At 42.0% G+C, this 19677-nt stretch overlaps 1 protein-coding gene across 1 annotated transcript in view; it reads left to right on the forward strand.

The window, feature by feature from the left end:
- The window catches only part of prdm16 (PR domain containing 16), a 167929-nt gene that overhangs the window by 46890 nt on the left and 101362 nt on the right, over nt 1–19677 (forward strand). The window contains exon 2 of the mRNA XM_017035832.2: nt 4714–5183. Within this exon, the coding sequence (XP_016891321.1) occupies nt 4714–5183 (470 nt within the window). The remainder of the gene's footprint in view (nt 1–4713; nt 5184–19677) is intronic.

Below are 19677 nucleotides of genomic sequence, written 5' to 3' on the forward strand. Positions count from 1 at the left end.
GCTGTAGTCAAACACACAGGAACATTCTGGACCTCAGTCCAAATGATCAAGTCTTTTATTTAACATGCAGGTTTTTACTAATAGGAAGCCCCTGCAGTAGGTCTGTGGAATTCTATTTAAATTTCCAATATTCTGTTGGCTTAAAAAAATCTATAAATAAAAGCCAGTATTTCAAAATCCCTCTAATGAGCGCCACTAGCTTTAACCCTGAAGTTTAACCCTGAGTTATAGCAATGATCAGGACAAACAAAATGTGACACCCAATTAAACACCCTATATTAAATGATTTCACTGACTTTTATATGAAAAAAAAAACATGACAAACACTCCCTGGGAAAGAAATAGCAACGAAGCATTTCCTATTTCAGCAAAACTATCTAATATTCAGTCTTTTCTCCTTTAGTTTTTCATCTCTCTTTCGCTCCTTTTTCCTGAATCCATGCTGGAATTTAAAGTCTGGCTTGGAAATGTTCCCTGGTGCTTTTACAAGGGGAAACAGTGTGGCATACAGGCTTGGAGAGGATTGCTGCTATTGTAGCTGACTGTGCCCCGTTGCTCGCTCATTACTTCCTCACAACTAACGCACACACACACTCAAACACACACACACCTTCTCTGCTCCCCTCCTTCCTCTTCACATGCCTCCATCTGTACGTCATTTTCAATATACGGTACAGTGGAAAAATACACCATTGTTCAGGGGTTTTTTTTCACCCTTTTGCCACTGTGCCTTTAAATTTGGACTTGTTAGACTTTTACAGCGGCCTCTTGACTCCACTCCCCTTGTTTCAAAGCGAAGCTGTTTTTCTTGTGCAGACAGAATCATCAAAGACCTCAGAAAAACAGGTACAATATCACTTTGTGGTTCAATAATGCAGCTAAGTGGGACCATATTGACACAATATAACAGCAGATTAGGCTGGAGTTTTCACACCCGCCCTTTCAGGCGTAGACACACACTCACACACACACATACACACACACACACACAGTTCCCCACATCAAAAATGTTTGGTCATTTATTGCTCAAGCAGCTACCCATTTTTCATCGCTGTCATGCTGCACACATTCTCCTTCTGCCTGTGAGGTTTTTTTTTTCTCTTCCTTTCACTGGACAATCTTTTCTCCCCATATTTGGAGCCAGCGCAGAATTTTGCATATTTTTGTCTTTTCCCTGGACACTCTCCTTTCAGCAGCGGCTGACTTTGCTTTTGAATTGAACCAGATCAATTTTCGGCCAGACAGAGATAGAGTCTGTGTGTATGTTGGACGGGGGAGGCAGGGAGACTTGTGTGTTTTATGATGACCATCACTGGTGCAGCCGTCCTATTTCTAGCTCGCTCCTTCTTGTTGTTATCATAGTAAAAGCCAGGACTCCACTGTGCTGCCTTCTTTCTAACAAGCACCTGGTGCTGAACACACAAGCTTGTGTTGGCACACACACTCACCTGTAATTTGAAGTCATTTACAAACTGTACAAATGTCATTTCCATAGAAGCTGGTGCACTTTGTCAAAATGCAATAAAAAGATCTGACTCATATTTAGTATAAAGTCAATCCATATCATAGGGAAATGTAACATAAAAGTTCCTGCAAGCAATGTTCTAGAAGGTTCTTTTATTAGCACATCATCAGACTCGGTTTAGCTGAAGGTAGCGTCTTCACACTGCAGGTCGATTGTGGCTCAATTCCGATTTTTGGGGATCCCATTTCTGTGCATTGGTTGTTCACGTTACCTGGACTCCCATCAGACTCCATGTGCAGGAGAAGACGTGACGTCACACGTTGTGTTAACTGATGTCAATTTGAATGCACCAAATGTCAGATTTTGAAGTTTTCTGCAAATACTATCTTGATATCTTTTAACCCCCCCCCCCCAAAAAAAAAAAAAACCTTCCTCCTTTCATTATTACTTTCCCCAATGAAGCATGGCTGCTTATTCAGCAAGAAACGACTTGGTTCCTGCTTAATGTCTTATTTATAGTTCCCTGCTTAGAAGTCAGCGTTGTTTGCCGAGACAACGAGGACTTACACGGCTCTATATGCCACAAGGCACATGTGTTTGAGTGTGCCCAGGCAGACGGCAGAAAATGACTGCAGATCTCTATCTTTCTGCATTTAAGTCGTGAGTGCTCTGATTAAACACAACCACAGAACAATTTGCCTGTTGTAAAGACCCTTCCAACCAGCCGCTGATTTTCATCACAGTGTCAAGTTATTTTGCCATAGCAACGCTGATTACACAGTCGTCAGCAGATCATAATTTTCTTTTTCTTTGTTTTAATCAAATACCAAAAGCACAGTTGGATTTTAAAGTTTGACATTTATTATTCAGCTGCTGTTTAAAAAAAAAAAAAATTCCCACGTTGACAAATTATAATTTGGTGGATTAAACCTAAGAGCGGTATCTGTGTCGTATCTGGTCACTTCCCTGTGACGTGCAGTAATGAGGAGATATCATCTCCACCTACAGCACCGTCTGATCTCCTGCACATGTGTTCAGAGCTACAGTAACAGCTCCTGCAGTGGCAAACAGATGTGTGATTGTGCGACGGCTCGCATCTGCTCGTACGTGCCCTAAAATCTTTGTTATTTCAAGCCATGCCACAAAGCAAAGAGCTCCGTTTATGGCACGCATTTACAATTTATCAAATAAATGGGATGCCTTCATGTGGCCAGGGCCGGGCTCTCGGGCCGAGCAGTGTAGTTTTCCACTGGAATAACAGCCGCCGAACAAGCAGCCCATTGTAGCCGCGGTGAGCACCGGGACCCCCAAGGTGCAAATTAATGATTGACCCCTGATGTAATCAGGATAAATAGCTGCCTGTGAAAGAGTCGGTGAGAGGAATAGAAAAGGAGAAAGAACAACACGAGGAGCCAGGGAGAGGAAGACACTATCTGGACCTGCTGGTTTTTTCAGAATCCTTCGGGGACCTGACTCGAACATCTCTTTCGGGGTCTTTTGAGACGCTGAGCTAACATACAGCTGTTTAAAAGCAGCTCTGTCGTCCGTTTTTAAACTTCTTGCCTCCTCCTTCTCCTCCTACTCTTCTTCTTCCCGGCCTCTCATTATTTTCCTGCTTTCTTTTCTCATCTGCAACTTTTTTTCAGCCCCACTCTAAAAACAGCTTGTATGGCAGGAGAGGGGAGGGGGCGGCTGAGCTTGTCTCTGAAGGCAAGTCATATAGAAATTACCAACGTTGCTCCGGGGGACCTGCTTTTTTAACAAATGACAACGTTATTACACACTTTGTTTAATATCACATCACACCGCCTAACGATTCCAGCCTCACTTTACCGCTTCAGCGTGTTTCATAGAAGATGTTTTGTTCATTGAAATCCAGAAGAATTTTCCACATAACTTAATTAACTGAGATAGTTATCTGTGCATTTTCACGCAGAAAGGCTCCTAAAGCCAAACGGGATTTAATAGATTTTCCGAGGCTGTCATTCTGCTCTTCATAATTGCTCTCACTGGGTCAAGTGCCAGTGAGATTCAGGGGGAGTGAGGAGAAGGAAAGTAAATGAAAATAAAAGAAAGTGTTTAACAGCCTGAAAACGCTTGATTGCGCAGAGGGAGCTGGAGATAGAGCTGCGTTATAAACAGTAATTGATGTGAGAATAGTGGAAGCTACTGCTGCCTCACTTATTCCCTTCTTTAATTGTATGCCTGGTCTGAGCCTCTATGAAACAGCCATCATTAAAAAATGGGTTCTTTTCCAGTCAAAATCACTGGATGACGCAAAATCAGTCATAAAGAGCTGGACTTTTTACTGCTGCCGCTTTATGTGATAAGTTTTTCCCGGATCCGCGTGGACAGGCTGCAGGTTTTGCCAGGCTGTGAAAATGCCCTCGCCGGTGCTTTCATAGTCTCACGTTTCACATTTAAAACTTACATGTCAGTTAATTTAACAGCTTTCGCAGTTCACATCTGTCACTGGGCAGGAACCCAAATATTTATCAAAGAACTAAAATACTAGGATGAATGTGCTCTTGTTCAGTGATGACCATTTTTAGACTTTCTCCTGATTTACAGTCCGCCACTGCGCTCAATAAGTGCGTGGAGGTAGATTTTCTTGGAGATTAATTCAATAAATTTTTTTCTGCTGAAATTCAACCAGCAAACCTTCACTCCTGTCCAATAAAGTGCTGTGTACTAACAAGCAGATTTTTTAAAAATGTCATGTTGTAGCTCTGTGTAGAGTTTGGCAGCAGAGGGAGAAAACCTGATTGAAACCACTCCTGTAGTAGTTTTCGGCCTGGTTGGCCCTCTGATTGCCAGCCCCTTTCCAAGACCTGTCCAGGTTCATCAGAAGGAAAAACAACAATAAACAAGTGCTGGGTCTTGAACCTGTGAACTCCCTTATAATGATTCAACAAACAACATCAGAAAAAAAATCACCTGTATCTGATACTGATCAAATAAGAATCAGTTTATATTTACACCTACAAGGGATTTGACATATTTGTAATGTTAGCTCAGTGGTTCCCAAGGTGGGGGGCAGACTCCCTTGGGGAGTTATTCAACAAAAATGAGGTCACACTGGGATTTTCTGGGATCTAAGTTGAAGTGAAACAAACTGTTGAACCTTCTGCTGAATGATGTCATGTACAACTACAACACATTTAAAAAAATAAATAAAAAGAATTAGTAAAAAACAAACAAATACAAGCTGTTGTTTCAACGCCAGTCTCCCCTTTCTACTGTTCTAGATGACAGTGAACCGGTGGACAGCATGTACGACACAGAGACTGACCTCGCAGGTTTAGCAGCCAGCAGCGGTGGTGGCGCCGACAGCCCAGAAGACGATGCCGAGGACGGCCTCATCAACATGTCCCCCCTGCCCTCACCGACCCCTTCCCACCCGAACAACAACCACCACCACCACCTGCTGCACCCGCACATCTACGCCAGCCACCACCATCACCTCCACAACAACAGCAACAGCAGCAGCAACGACCAGGACTTCACCACACCTAAGGAAGGCTCGCCCTACGAGGCTCCCGTCTACATTCCTGATGACATTCCCATTCCCAGTGAACTGGAGCTGCGGGAGTCCTCAGTGCCAGGCGCGGGCCTCGGCGTGTGGGCCAAGTCCCGAATTTGTGCCGGCGAAAGGTTTGGGCTACACAACACGCTGCACCACGACGCCACGGGCAAAGACGGCTCCTTCGGATGGGAGGTAGGAATCAACAAAATGTCTTTGTTTTCATGTTTTCTGTGTCAGTGTCAGTGTCAGTGTCAGTGTCAGTGTCAGTGTCAGTGTCAGTGTTACAATCACAGATTTAAAGCGTTACCATGAAACAGCACTGATGGTAAGTGAGTCTCTTCATGCTGTCCTCCTCCGAGCCATCAGTCTTTATTTATGGACATCCGTCTCTTCATAACGACATGAAGAATTCCATCGTGGCTGTAATGTCACATGGAAAAATCTCCTGATTAGTAGAGGTATCAGCTTTTCTGGCTACAGGTCCAAGCGAGCTAACTCATTTGGTCACGCCACCCGATATGGAAATGAAAAAGCCCGGTGCAGTGGCTGCATATTGAACTATTCATTTTCATTTCAACATGACGTTGGAGGATATTGAAGTTGCTTCAGTAAGCTCATTAGGGAAAAAGGGAACTCCTCGTCTCCCTCTCTCTTTCCTTTCTCCCTTCCCTCCATATCTTCTGCCCTCTTTTGCTCATATACCAAATCAGAGGAGAAATAGTTTCACTGATATGATTTTTTATTTTTCTTTCGGCAAGGAACTTTTGTCTCTCTAATTGTAGACCAGAAGAACAGGCTAGTTTAAAATCTAAAGATCACTTTCTGCATTTTTATCTGCATTAGGGGATCAGTGAAATCTAACCTGCAGCCTTCTGCATGGCCGGTGAGAATCCTAGTGATATTTGGCCTTAAATGAAATTAAATCATGAAATGTAATGCACTTAACCATTGTTAACAACTTATAAAAATGGTAAAATAGATTTAAAAAAAATCTTGAAGCAGGTATGAGTTGCTTTAATGTGAAAACCACATTCAGACTCCAGTTATTGTTCATTTATCTTTCATAGTGAATAATGTTCATGAATCCCACCATTGACAGAACTCTAAAGGAATGGTTCACTCAGAAGGTTGAGCCCTAGGAACCTCTGCTGTTTTTCTTACCAAAGCACTTATTTTTCTCTCACTCCGTTTCCGTCTTAATAGTTGTAGAAGCATGCAGGCGATTAAAGCACAGTCAGACACACGCTGTGTGGCAGAGCGCCAGGTTTGTACATTTCTTCCTTTTTCTGACTTCATATTATGGCTAGCCGTACGGGATGCTAAGGGCACCTCTCCAAAACCGACACTCTCCATGTAGCTCTGGTGTTTCCCCTCAGTTTTCCTCCTCCTTCCTCTCTGCTCCCCTGACACTGGACTGATGCATATTCAGCAGCTCAACTTCAGCTCATTGCCCTGGAGGAAATAAGGGCCACCTTCAACTGTGGAGAGACACACACATGTTAGCACACACGCACAGAAACCTGCTGTTTTTCATTTCTTTTTTGACCATATATATATATATATATATATATATGTATATGTATATGTATATATATATATTTATATATATATATATATATGTATATGTATATCCCTGATAGGCCCAGATCTGGTCTGGGTCTGGGGCCTTCAGGGGCTCTTCACTCCCAGACTTCATAGATAGTCATAACAGTTAGTCTGTTGATAGCAATCAACAGACTCCCCCAGGACTCCCATGTACTCCCCCCTTTTCTCCCTTGTCTCACTATCTTCAGTCATTTATCTACTGCCTCTGGTCTTAGCCCAATCATCCAGGAAACAGAAGAAACTGAGCCGAAATTTTGAAAAATATATATTTAAAAAAAAAAAAAAAAGATTTATAAAGTGGAAAAACGTCGTGTGAACCCCCATATTAAAAACAATAGCAATCAACAGACTCCCCCAGGACTCCCATGTACTCCCCCCTTTTCTCCCTTGTCTCACTATCTTCAGTCATTTATCTACTGCCTCTGGTCTTAGCCCAATCATCCAGGAAACAGAAGAAACTGAGCCGAAATTTTGAAAAATATATATTTAAAAAAAAAAAAAAGATTTATAAAGTGGAACAACGTCGTGTGAAACCTCATATTAAAAATACAGAAGATTAACACTTTTATTCTAAAAATTCCATGTCATTCTGCGTTTCTTGCCAAAACAGAGGGAGGTGTTCTGAGAGATGATGTCACCTGAGGTGTAAATATGATCCTATCTACACAGGGCTTGTAGAATACATAGAAAATCAGCAGTCCATCGAGGATTCATGTAGAGGGAGTGTGTCTAAGAGTTCAACAGTCTTGTTTTCTTCTTAATGAGCTTCTTATTCTAAACTGATTGAAACGTCCAAGAAACAGAAAATGCCTTCACTTTTACTCTTGAATTCAAAACCGTTTTTTACTACATCGCCTGCATTTTTGTGGATTTGTTTTTTTCATACTAAGGCTGGCAATAACTCATTATATCAACTTTGCGAGTGCTGCGGTCTCCCCATGAAGTCAAACAACTTTAACAACCTTACTGTGAATGCCGTGTTGCTTTGTGGAGGTGTGGATTAGTGAAGACATTTTTTAAAAAACAAATAAATTAAAGAAAGAGCTGGTGAGCAGAAGAAAGGAAAAGAAGCGAGAGGAGGAGGAGGAGCGGGCAGAAAAGGAAGCCAACTATTGTCTGTCCTGGGGCGTCAGGAACTGGAAGAGGTGTTAACTCATACTCATTTCAGCGAGACGGACAGCTTAATATAAGAGCTGCTGCGCTGCAGGCCATGGCCATTCTCTTCTGTCTCAGACTCTCTCTCTGGGCCAGCACTGAGTCATCCATTTAAAAACCATTACGCTCCCCCCTTAGCACAACATGATAGAACGCCAGGGCTCGGGGTCCTGAATGTGTGTGTCTCTTGCTCTGGTTGTGTTTCTAGCTGCCAATCCCTCAGGACAGGAAGGTCTGAGTGAGCAGGGGTGAGGAGAGGCCCTCAGAGAGTCCAGTGTGGGGATCCGCTGTCACAGTGACTGCTGCTATTATCTGCTCCGTAGATTGGCCTAACCAGCCTATTGATGGAGACATGTCACCATACAATGGCTGGAGGTACTGTGTTCCACCATGACTGCCATTCCTTGGATTTACTGATCTGAGTACTCTTGATAGTCAGACGGCAGAAAAATAGGGCAACGGAATACAAGGGTTTGACAAAGAGCTGTGTTTGAGGAAATGTGAAAAAGAAGAAAAGTTAGAAATCAAGAACTGAAGTGCATTTCTCTGGAATTTGAACATCTTCAGGTTGAGTGATGGAGTTTTGGTGAGAAAACTTTAAAGGTTGGATTGTTTACTTAAAAAAAAGGCTGAATATTAGCGTTTATAACATCAGAATTAATTATGGACACAGTGCTATAGAAAAACAATAATTTTACTATTGCAGTCGATGGACAGTCACCTGACTATGGACACACCTAAAAGTATTTGTTCAATCTGCTACATTAGTACTGCATTAGTACTGCATTGGTACTGCATTAGGATGGACAATACAGTTAAGTTCAGTTTAAAGAATTGTGTACTCTAACAGCGTCGAGTTGGCTGACTTAGAATCTGTTCTTTGTTAAACAAACCAATCGGTGAGCGTAAACCAGTAAAATCAATGGTTGTCATCTTCACCTGTTCTCAACATTCTTGGCTTTTCTGTCATTTTTTGTAATATAAAATGAGCAGAACTCACATCCACAAATACCTGCAGGATATTCCACATCATCTGGGACGATGAAGGTGAATATGACAAGGACATGTGGGGCATTTACATTATAGAGATGTCCATTGATGTTGATGCTATATACAAGGTCAATACAACACCTAGAAACAGGTACCATGGATTCCATGTCAGGCCTGCAGCTACATTTGCACGTCTTCATCTGGTCTGGACCTCGAGGTGACTTTGTTGTCCGGCGAAGCCGTGTCTTTCTCTCCCTCTTATTTTCTTTCTGTTTACTTTTCGTGGGCATTATTCATCCAGGCACCTCTGAAAAGAGGTGAAGACTTTTGTAAGAATTTTTGTTTATCTTGTGCTTAACTTAAAGATAGACGTCTGGCAAAGGCTCTCATGTCACCGTGGTCCTACGTGACGGACTCCCATCTGGCCATGGCATCGTGTCTCTCACGCCCACTGTTAGGATCCAAGTCTGTGGTTTCAGAAGTCATTTTTCACAGTGACACAGCTCTCCTTTTGTTGTCCACCTTAATACCTGAGCTGTGTTAATGTCCTTGTCTTCAAACGCTGGTGAGAAGAAGTTCTGGCACACCCTGACACTTATCTGTCGTGACCCACCTCTCGCCTCTCGCAGTGTTTGCGCACCTTTTGTGTTTGCATGGCCAGGTACTTATTCTGCAAGATATCTGAATAGGGCATTGAAGGTGCAGCTTGTGACCTGCCTGATCTGTTTGCCTTCCCCATGAGGTGTTTTTATCTGGATGTGTCAGCCCTTAAGGCGACTGGTACCGTCTTGATAAGGCAGTAACTCCGCAGGACTGCCAGAACTGGAGACACAGACTAGTCACAGTGACTAAATGGATCATACGAGACTGTCAGCTAGTTAGAAAATGAAAGTCATTTCCCGCTTTGTTTGAATAATGTGATTGCCATTGTGTTCTCACAGTGGCAGTCATGTTCTGAGTTTTCAATTACGAATGTTGGTTGAGGTCAGACATCGTAGACATTTATGAACCATCATAACCATGTAACCTTGGTGAAAGCTAAAGTCAACTTAGCGTCAGAGTGTTAATATTACTTGTCGTTAACTTTGACCCCCGCTGCGTGGACTATTGTTTGGCATAAGTAAAGCTTTTCACCTAAATGGAGTCATAATCATGTCTCTCAGTAATCAAATCAGGACCACGGTCTGATGAGCCGGGCCTTTGGCTGAGAGCACTTCTGTCTAAAGCCACTTAACATGAAAAACAGCAGGCCTCTCTGAGCTGCTCCTCATCAGACGTAGTTACATTGAGAAGTAGAGGGTGAAAAGATATTAAAGGGTCAGTTCAGCTAAAATCACCACCCCCTGAAAAAACAACAGAAAGCACATTTTCCACTTAGCCCCTGAACTTCTCAATGCCCGCTTAAAATTTTTATATTTCCGCACTACTCCGAACCCACCCACCCAGCAGATATGAAGACACGGAAAATGCTGTAAAACATTAACTTCTACCAAAATGAAAATAGATTATTTTCATTAATTCTTGCACTAGGTTTAATGGCAGCACCTGTTTTCCCCAAAAATGTAAATAGAATTTTTAAGAAACATTGTCCTCTCTTTTATGTACTAATATAGTATATCTGTGTCTTTGGCTCAACCTTGGTATGTAATAAATCAGTTAACAAAGTAAGATAAACTAAAAAAAAGACAGATCTTATCTGTACACTGGTATCTGCCCCTCATGTCTTACATCTCCTGTGTTTTCAGTGAAAGTCAGTGTTTGGTCCCAGGTTGGTTTCTGGCCCAGTCACCAAATATGTGTCACATAAAACCAAACTTCCAAAACCCCTTAAATATCCCTTGAACTTAAGGAGTTTCTTTGGCTTGTGTTTTTTTAAGTGCCACGTTGTAATGAAAGGGATATCAAACCTGTGGTTCCTAATAACAGTATTGACCAACAGTGTGTGGTTTTCTGTCTTCATTATTTGACTTTGACAGAAACCTCAAGTTTACACACAGAGCAAAAACACCAGAGAGAGAGAGCAAAACACCACAAGTCCTACGCCTGGGCGCTGTAATATCTTCCATTCATGTTCATTTTATGTAGGTTTTAAACATGCCATTAGCCAATTTAATCCAATTTTCCCAGCTTTCGGAGCACTCCAGTGGAACAGATTTCATCTAATATTAAACATATGGTCGTTGTTACCCCTAGAAACACCACACCAGAGCTGTGCCTTTTTTTTTTTTTTAAAGAAGCTGTTAACGGCAAACCTCCTGCGCCCCAGTGCAAACCATTGTCAATTATCTTCAGTGAACACAGTAATTGATAACGAGGAAGCGGGGCTGCAAATTAAATGTCAGGTTTGATTAGAGGCCTGATGCCTTATCATTTGTTCATAACTCATTACCAACATCTGTTAATTAGTTAATAAATTAATTTGCAGGGGCTCAGATGAAACATGCGCAGGCTCAGGAGGAAATGCACGGGGCAAAGTCATCCATCTTTGAAGAGAGAGTGGAACTTGACAAATATTGTCCCTGGGATTTGGGCTGTTATTACTTGGTCATTGGTTTCAGACCTCAGCCACTCCATCCAAGGATTCTCAATGGGACCTCTTGTTTGCCTGAGTAACCCCCCCCCCCACTCCCCCACAGTCTGCTCACGCATCTCCACCACAATGCTCCCCTTTATTGCAGGGGTTTCTCTTTGCAGACATGCTTTAAACATTCATTTAAAAACCCTCTCATTGACCCATCACTCCTCTGTGGCAGGGCACAGGTAAAACTCCTGTCTGTTTTTTCTCCGCTGTCTTTTCTTACCATGTCTCTGGTGGAAGACCATCGTTTATTATCGCTGTGGCGAATGGTTCCATTAGTCAGGGCCTCGGGGCGTGAGCAGACAATGATTCTGCTCTTTGTCACAGTGGAAGATGATGACATTTGTCAAGCTCAGTTTATCCTAATGATTAGTTTCATATTATTGTATGGGGTGGGCTGGGGGTCTCTGGGTGCTATTGTATTGGAGAGGTATCAGTTCATTCATCAATAAAGAGAAAAGTCATATTACACTTTGTCCTTTCACACCATCCATATTTACTTCCACAAAAACAGACGTCAACACATCTTCTGTATACATGGATCACATCAGGACTGTAGATATTGAAACTATGATGTCATACTTCAGCAATGAGACCTGCAGTTTTCAATAATGACATGTTGTATCTTTTTGTAAAAGTATATTTTTCCTTATGTATTTATCCTTCAGCCTCCTTCTCTGTCTTTTTAAAGTAAATCCTAATCTCTTGTGCTGCTTAAAATTTCTCTGACTCAAGCCGGAGGTGCTGACCTGTGAATCGGGTTCCTGTGGTCGTTGTGATTTCCATTTTCCATCATCAGATACACAACACTGCTCATATAAATTGGCTGTTGGAAATATCCATTTTAATTAACTGCTGGATTTTTTTTTTACGGTACTGTGGACTTCAATCTATAACCAGACCAAAAAGAAGTGTAAAACTGTATGTGCAGGATTGGAAAATTCTCCGGCCTGTTGTTCATTTGGAGAAGGTTATTAAACAGTAAAAAAAGAATAAAGTTTAAGTAACCTTTTCATCCTCCAATAATTACAAGTTTATTGTTTTAAGCCGTTGCTGAAGTGTGATGTTATGCGTTGTATATTTAAATGTGTGCACAGTGTGCTGAGCACAAGACCACGTGTGAGCTTAGGAACCACACATTAGCACATGCACATACATCTGCAGGTACATGAAGAGACACAGTCTGGCAGGGCAAAGACGTTCTCCAATGTTTTTCTTTCCTTTACTCACTCTTTTACAATAACAGGGCAGAGTGAGAAGCTAAACACCATGACGACATCAGATGTAAAAACAGAGCTGGATTGAACACGCTGGTATGTCTTTACTTTGGAACGTCCTGCTGATCCCAGGAGTGATTTTTGCTCATTTTCTCCAACACTGTCCATAGTGTCATAACAGGCCTGAGAGAGCGAGGACTTTTCCTTTTTTTAAAGACTTACAGAGGTGTGTCTCTCTCTCTATCTACATTATGAACACACTAATACACACACTATAATCATCTTGAGCTCTAGTACACTCTGTTTGAACTGCAAACACAACAATAACACAATTATTTGTCAAAAAAAAGATCACACACTGTGATACAGTGTAGACCTTTTTAAATTTTTATTATTTATTCTATTGATAGAAAATTTAGATTTTCTTCAATTTCAGAGATTTAACTTATTTCTATCACAGCAGAATCTAGAAGTATTGTGTGTAAAAAGTAAATCAAAGGAAATTGATTTTTTTTTCCTCTCAGTTTCCTGACCAGCTAGCTGTCTGCTACATAATGTGTGCGATATATGTACATTTTATTTGTAAAGCAGCAAATCCATCTTCCAAAGTCCCCTGCCCCTTATTGTGATTCTGTGATTGGCGTACTCCCCTTCTCCTATCAGTATAAAAAACGTGTGTGAAACGTGAGTGAAATTAAAGCTACTAAAAGTCTTTATGTTTATGTCTTAAGTCATGGTTCTAATATGTTTGCTGTGTTTAAGTGAATCTGAATGAATCTGGTGACACAGCCTGCTCCCCTCTGCTGGTCAGGAGCTCACAATGCTACTTACAAAACAATCTGCTTTACAAGTTTTTCTCTTGTAGTTAACGCTGCACATATACAGTACTTACACATACAAATACAGAGCAGAGTATTCCCACTTCATGTGACGAATCACATTGGCTTGTATGTTTAGGAATCTTGACATATATATATAAATATATAGATATATAGATAGATATATAGATATTGTATAGCCATCACCAATGGATAAGCCTGGATGAAACCTACAACAAAACTTTCTTTTCGAACCAATTGATTTTCACCCCCCCCCACCCCCACCATATGCAGCCTCCTTTATTACTTACTTATTACTTATTATTGTCTTTGTCCATGCTTTCTGCCCTCCCCTCCTCTGTTCCCGGCCTCCAGGGTCCCACTTCTTCTAATTCGACCTTATCAGTAAAGTAATTTAGCTGCCACAGCTTGGGTTTCTGTTGCGCGGCATGCGGTCCTTTTGTCCGGCCCTGCTGTTGCTGAGATAAACCCTGCCGTTGAACAAAGTCTGTGCTGACCTCTGCAAACTCCCAAATCTCACTCAGTACACCCCACCAACAGAGTTTCTTCCTTCGCTCAATCTGCTTTTCTTCCTTAGGCCTGAGGAGTGCTGCAGGAAGTGAATGATTGTATGTGTGTATCTGTATGTCAGTGAAAAGGTTGAGAGTCTGAGGTCAGGATAGATTGAGTGACCGTGAGATGGACAGCAGAGAGGGATTAAGATGGCCGACTGAATCTGTCTATATTTCCAACGGCACTTGGCTGGAGGAGGGACACAGAGGAAGAGAAAGTGCAGCGCAAGCAGTGCACTTATGTGTGCATTTTTCTGCCTTCTTTGGACCACGTGCTCTGACCTTTGTGCTCCCCACCCTCGTCCTAAATATGATTTCTTTAATTCAAACACAGAAGACATTCGGTGTCTTAGTTCCACGGTGAAACGGTTCATTGAGAACACTGACAAAGACACTGTTTCTTCATTTGTGATCTATCATGTCTTTCAATTCTTGGCACAGGGCCCAAGAGGAGTCAGTGGTGATGGTCGCTTTGACACAGTGAAATGGTGAAGTGGGATGGTTGAAGCCAAGTGGATGGGGTGGGGGATAGATGCCTTGCCTGCAAGGTTTGGGGCACAATGCCACAGAAGTGGCCTCTCCATTGTGATTCCATGTCATCCTTCTGAAGCCACTCCACCAGCCCTCAATGTTGCAAATCCTCTCTGCTCAGCTCTTACTGCTGCAGTCTGCTGGTCAGACAGGGGGCTTCGTCAAAAGTTCTTCAAGTTAGATTGAGTGGATGGTGGTGAAGAGGAGGGGAGCGAAGAAGAGATGTTAATTCTGAGTTATGTGTTTTGTTCTTCCGTTTGCATGGGACTTGCAATTAGTGATAATGGACCACAGAGAGTCTGCATCTCTCTATCCCTTTAGCAGGGTGGCCTTGTGTTCATCCCACCCTTCATCACTCTATCCATCCATCCTTTTTCCACCTCCCCTCTTCGACACCACCTGCCTGTAAGCCACCACCAGTATTCCCAGGGAGATGAGCGCCACAGAGAAGAAGGACTGCGAGGGATTAACTTTTCACATGGCTGGGAGTCCTCGTCTCAAAAGACCTGACAACCCCAGACGGCTTGATTAAAAAAGAAAAGAAGAGGAGAGGAAAGGAGAGCGGGAGGGTGGGCACAGGAGGAGAAGAAGGGGGGTGGGGGGATTCTTCACATGATGGCCCTGAGAGAGGGATTTTGGATATTGGGTGTCTTTTTTTCTCTTTATCCAAAGCCCCCATGTCTTGGTTGAGAATGAGCAAATTGTTCCTCCTGTTCTCTCGGCAGCCCCGTGTTGACCAGCTGAAAGATGTGGGTGGGCACCAGTGCGTATTGTTGACTTCTTCCCGGAAATCTGGAGATGCCCCGTAGAAATCAGTGGAAGTGGTTCACTGAGTGCTTGGATCCGTCTCTCATCCCACTGGCTGTGAAAAACACATCAGCAAAGTCAAATCTTCGAGCCAATGCCAACTTCCTTCCATGATTTGGTTTGACTGCAATGTATTGTTTATTCATATCTCACTGTCACAAACCTTGTGCTGTTATATATATGTCAGCATCACATTACAGTGGAAGGAAGACATTGGCAGACAGAGGCAGTGAACCATCGCTGGCTTAAACTTCTAGTGTTCAAGTGGCAAGGCGCCCTATTTCCCCTCACTCTATCCCAGATAAACTGGGCCTCTCAGGTTTGTCTGTGAGAAAGAGGGGAGAAAAATCAAAACAAACGCTCCCACTGAAGTGAAGATGGGAGAAGGGGTTGGCTTTCCTCTCTGGCTAACGGACCAGCAACTCAACCTAGCAGGATAGCAGGCTACTTAATACCTCCCATCTTGTCCAGGTAACATAGTGGCCCGACATGGGGGTCAGAGAAGGTAGCAGGATATTGTCTTACAGATCACCACTCACCCTCTGGCTTCCTCTGCAGGGCTCACTTACCCTCCTCTCATCTCCGCTGCTGGGGTGCACTCTTCCTCTCTTCCCACAACTCTCTGCTGGGATACAAACTGTAACTTAGAGTTCTCTGGGAGTTTACATCATCTTTCTTTACTGATATTAACGACCATTGGGTTAAATTTAAATCAAAGATGGAGTCTGGGAGTTTAAGTTGGACAACAAACACCATATTGTAAAGAGTGTTTAGTAAAAAATCTCCATATGCAGTGATAGGTTTACACAGTCAATTAACCCTGATATCAGCCCATATTTCTCATTAATCAACTGACTTACCAGCCATATGGTCTCTACGGTAGATTTGAAGTTATTTGCTGTGCACTCGACCTTACTGAGGCTCTTGGGAATACAGCAGAAAGGTGGCTTTATTCTCAAGGATGTTGTTTTTGGTTTACTGCATGCTTAGCCTTGGAGGGTTCGTAAGAAATGGAAGCAGCTACTGTATAAAGTTGGCTATGGCTATGGTTGCAAAGGGAAGCCATAAAAAAGCGATAGAATTCTGCCTCTACATGGAAGCTCTGTTTCTTCCTAAACTAACCTACAGGATGACTTGTGTCAAAACAAAGTTAGACTTTACAAAACGGATATCCTTTTATGACACTTGACACACTCTTCAAAAAACTGTTGAAGAGAAACAAAATAATTTAAATGGGTATTTTGTATATCTTTATAATCTGTGATTTACAAGATGTCTGTTTTACTAATTTGCTTATGATTTAGTATTCACTATATAAATTGGAACAGTTTTATAGTTTTATAAACTGTAATAATAACAGTTTAGGATTTTTGAGGCTTCTGTAATTCTGTCAGTCTTCCTAGTAGCTAGCTTTGCTAGTACCTTTTTCAAACAGAATGCTTTACTATTGGCTAGATATCAACCACCCAGAATCAAACCTTTATTTTTATATTTACGGGTCAGCATTCATAAGGCTCTATTTTCGATCAAGTATTTTTCTCTTTTTTTTCTATACACAAGGATTTTACCCTTGGTCTGATCCTTAAAACTCAGCTGTAGACATTATGTTCAAAGTGCATACAGTACGGACAGGTAAAATGTGTGATCTGTAATAATGTCTATTAAAATCCAAGAACTCTGCTTTTTCAAAAGTGACACGAGTGACAGGACTAATATGATACACTGACTCACTTCCTTCTGACCACGCCACTAAATCAGTATCCAATCAGTATTTCTTTGTCTGAGCACTCTGTCCCTGCGGCATGTCTGTCATTAAGTGACTCATTTAGACCATCGCAGGTAGGCCCACATCATAGCCCGCTGGTGGCATTCAATAGGAGATGGCGTTCTTTCTACTATAATGCATGCTGAAGGAGCCGCGGCTAATGTGACCCCTATAGTTTGGAACTGCATTAGTGCCAGAAGTCCCAGCAGTGAGCTTTTAACCTGTGGACGACAGGGCCATGATTATGTTCACCACAGGGTTGGCTTGGCCAGTGGACGCTTAGCTATTTGCACAATGGGATACATGTACAATGTCATAGTGGACACTGAAGCAATTATAGGATTGTATTTTTGTGATTTTTTTTTTTTTTAGTTTTTTCAAATGCTTTCAGTTTTTGGAAATAAAGATTGAATTCAGTCTTTTTTCTGATAACCCTTTAAATTTGATTGTACAAGGAAGCAATTTAGTTTCTGTTTGTTTCACAGATCTTGATTCCAAAATGATTTTTTTACCAGGTTGTGAAACCTGTGAATGACTACACACATTGATGATCGAGTTTGAGGTCACAATTAATAGGCACACTTTGTCTGTTCAATTTCCTTGCCAACAGCTCTACAGTTACTGTGTTTACTGTTTCTCTCCACTTACCGAGCCTTTCTCTCACTACTTATTTTACTTTTCTTCGTTTACTAGCTCTCACACATACACACGATCCAATCGTATTTCAAGATTATGCTCTCTCTCTCTGTTGCTCCTCTTGTCTCAGTATCCTGAGCCACTAGAGACTGAATGGAACACTGGGAAAGCTGATCTCACAGACACATATTCACACACACACACACACACACCCACACCAAACTGCGTGTGGTCCCACCATTTCAGTCCTCACCATGCTTTCTAATGCTTCATCAGGTCCCAAGGTCAGGGTCCCCGACTTAGGACTAATCTTTTAAACTCTTTACTGTTTCACTCCGTTTTGTCTCATCGGAAGTCAATTGCCCTCCTTTATTGAATTCCTCCACCTCCATTTCTTCTTGTGTAAAACATTTCATGTGTGTATGACCACTACAATGGGATTGGTTGTTTTCTTTAATGTCTTGCTCACATGTCCCTCCTTTCTTCCTTGTATTTCCCCTTTGCATAATTCAAATCAGAATCCCCATGTGAGCATCTTGCTCTTGACCTAGCTAAGAAAGCTCCTGATTGCTTTAATGGCAGTCCTTGTGCATTGAAGGTGGACATTATAAAGGAACTCTAGCAAAGAAAATATGCATGCATGTGTATGAGGGTGCAGTTTGTAGAACCCAGGGGTGGTTGATTACGACTGACCTCGAAAGTGTTACGAGAAAGTACAAATATGCAAAATGGACGTGTGTGCCTGCATAATTGAGCCAGGGCAGAGTGTAGTGAGGTCAAGTAGAACAAATGGTCAGTGGCATGAACTGCTGGTCTATAAAAAAACAGACACAAACACTCACTACACACACATATATATAGCATGTGTGTTTAAGGGGCACTGGTCACATTGAGGTTAAACAAGTAGGGTTGTGATGGAAAAGATTTGAGTTCCTTTTCCCAGTGAGCGATGGTTGAGAGTAAAGGCTTGTGGTTTGTAGTGGGAAGCTCCCAAATGGAAATGAGTGCAAGTGTGTGAAGCATAGCATGACTAAGAAAGAGCTTCTGTGTTCTGTCGTCCAAACCTTGGCAGGTTCGATTTTTAAAATCTTAACCGACATCCACAGATGTACTCAAACAACCCAGCATGTTTTACAGAAGAGTGACAAATGTGTATAAGGCTAGGCCCTTCAGCTGTGTAACTGCCCTAGCTTTAACTAAAGTCAGGAGCCCCAAAATATTGGACAGCCAGGGATTTGGAGAGGCCGGCCAAACCCCAAGATTGAGCTTGAATTAGGCCCACCATTCAACTTCAGTGAAAAGAGTTCCTGAGCCTCCTATTCTCTAACAGCAAATTGGGAGGAAATCTGGCTATTGTGCTGAGTTTTGAAGAGGCTGGTGGCAGGGAGGGGAGTTGCACACTGTGCTTACCTTTAGATGAGAGTGGAGACAAAGATCCTGAGGACATCCAGGAGAGGCTTTGAAATCGCTTTTGGCTGGAGACGGAGGCATCCCGGAGAAGTTTCTGATGGAGAAAAGGTCAACAGCAAAGAGGATTTAACTTAGGAGAGTGTAAGTTTGCAACATGACAAAAAAGGAGTGGAATACTTAACAGCGTAACAGCTTTGAATATCTGTTTCTTACTCTAAGAAAGGCAGTCAAAAAATGGTTCTGTGCAGGGAACACAGTATTAGAAATTAGTTACTGAACCTCACGGAATGATTCAACTTTTTTTTTTTTTTACACAAAACCTTTGCTTAAGATTATCGAGTATTGTCGACTGTGAAACCAATGTAAACAGCTTGTGAGTGCAAACTGACTACACGTTTAGAAATGTTATCACTTACATTTATGTTATAAAACCTTGGTTTTTGTCTCCTATCAAAATAAAAATAAAAATATTAATCAATTCCTTAATAGAACATGAGGGGCAGTACAAGTCCAAACACATGTTAACAGCAAGGTGAGAAAAAAGGAAAAAGTGAAAAGAAAGTTTATAGTTATATACAGGACTTTATATACTTTATATACAC

Source organism: Cynoglossus semilaevis, chromosome 10, assembly GCF_000523025.1.
Source record: "Cynoglossus semilaevis isolate Cse_v1.0 chromosome 10, Cse_v1.0, whole genome shotgun sequence".
Lineage (NCBI taxonomy): Eukaryota > Metazoa > Chordata > Actinopteri > Pleuronectiformes > Cynoglossidae > Cynoglossus > Cynoglossus semilaevis.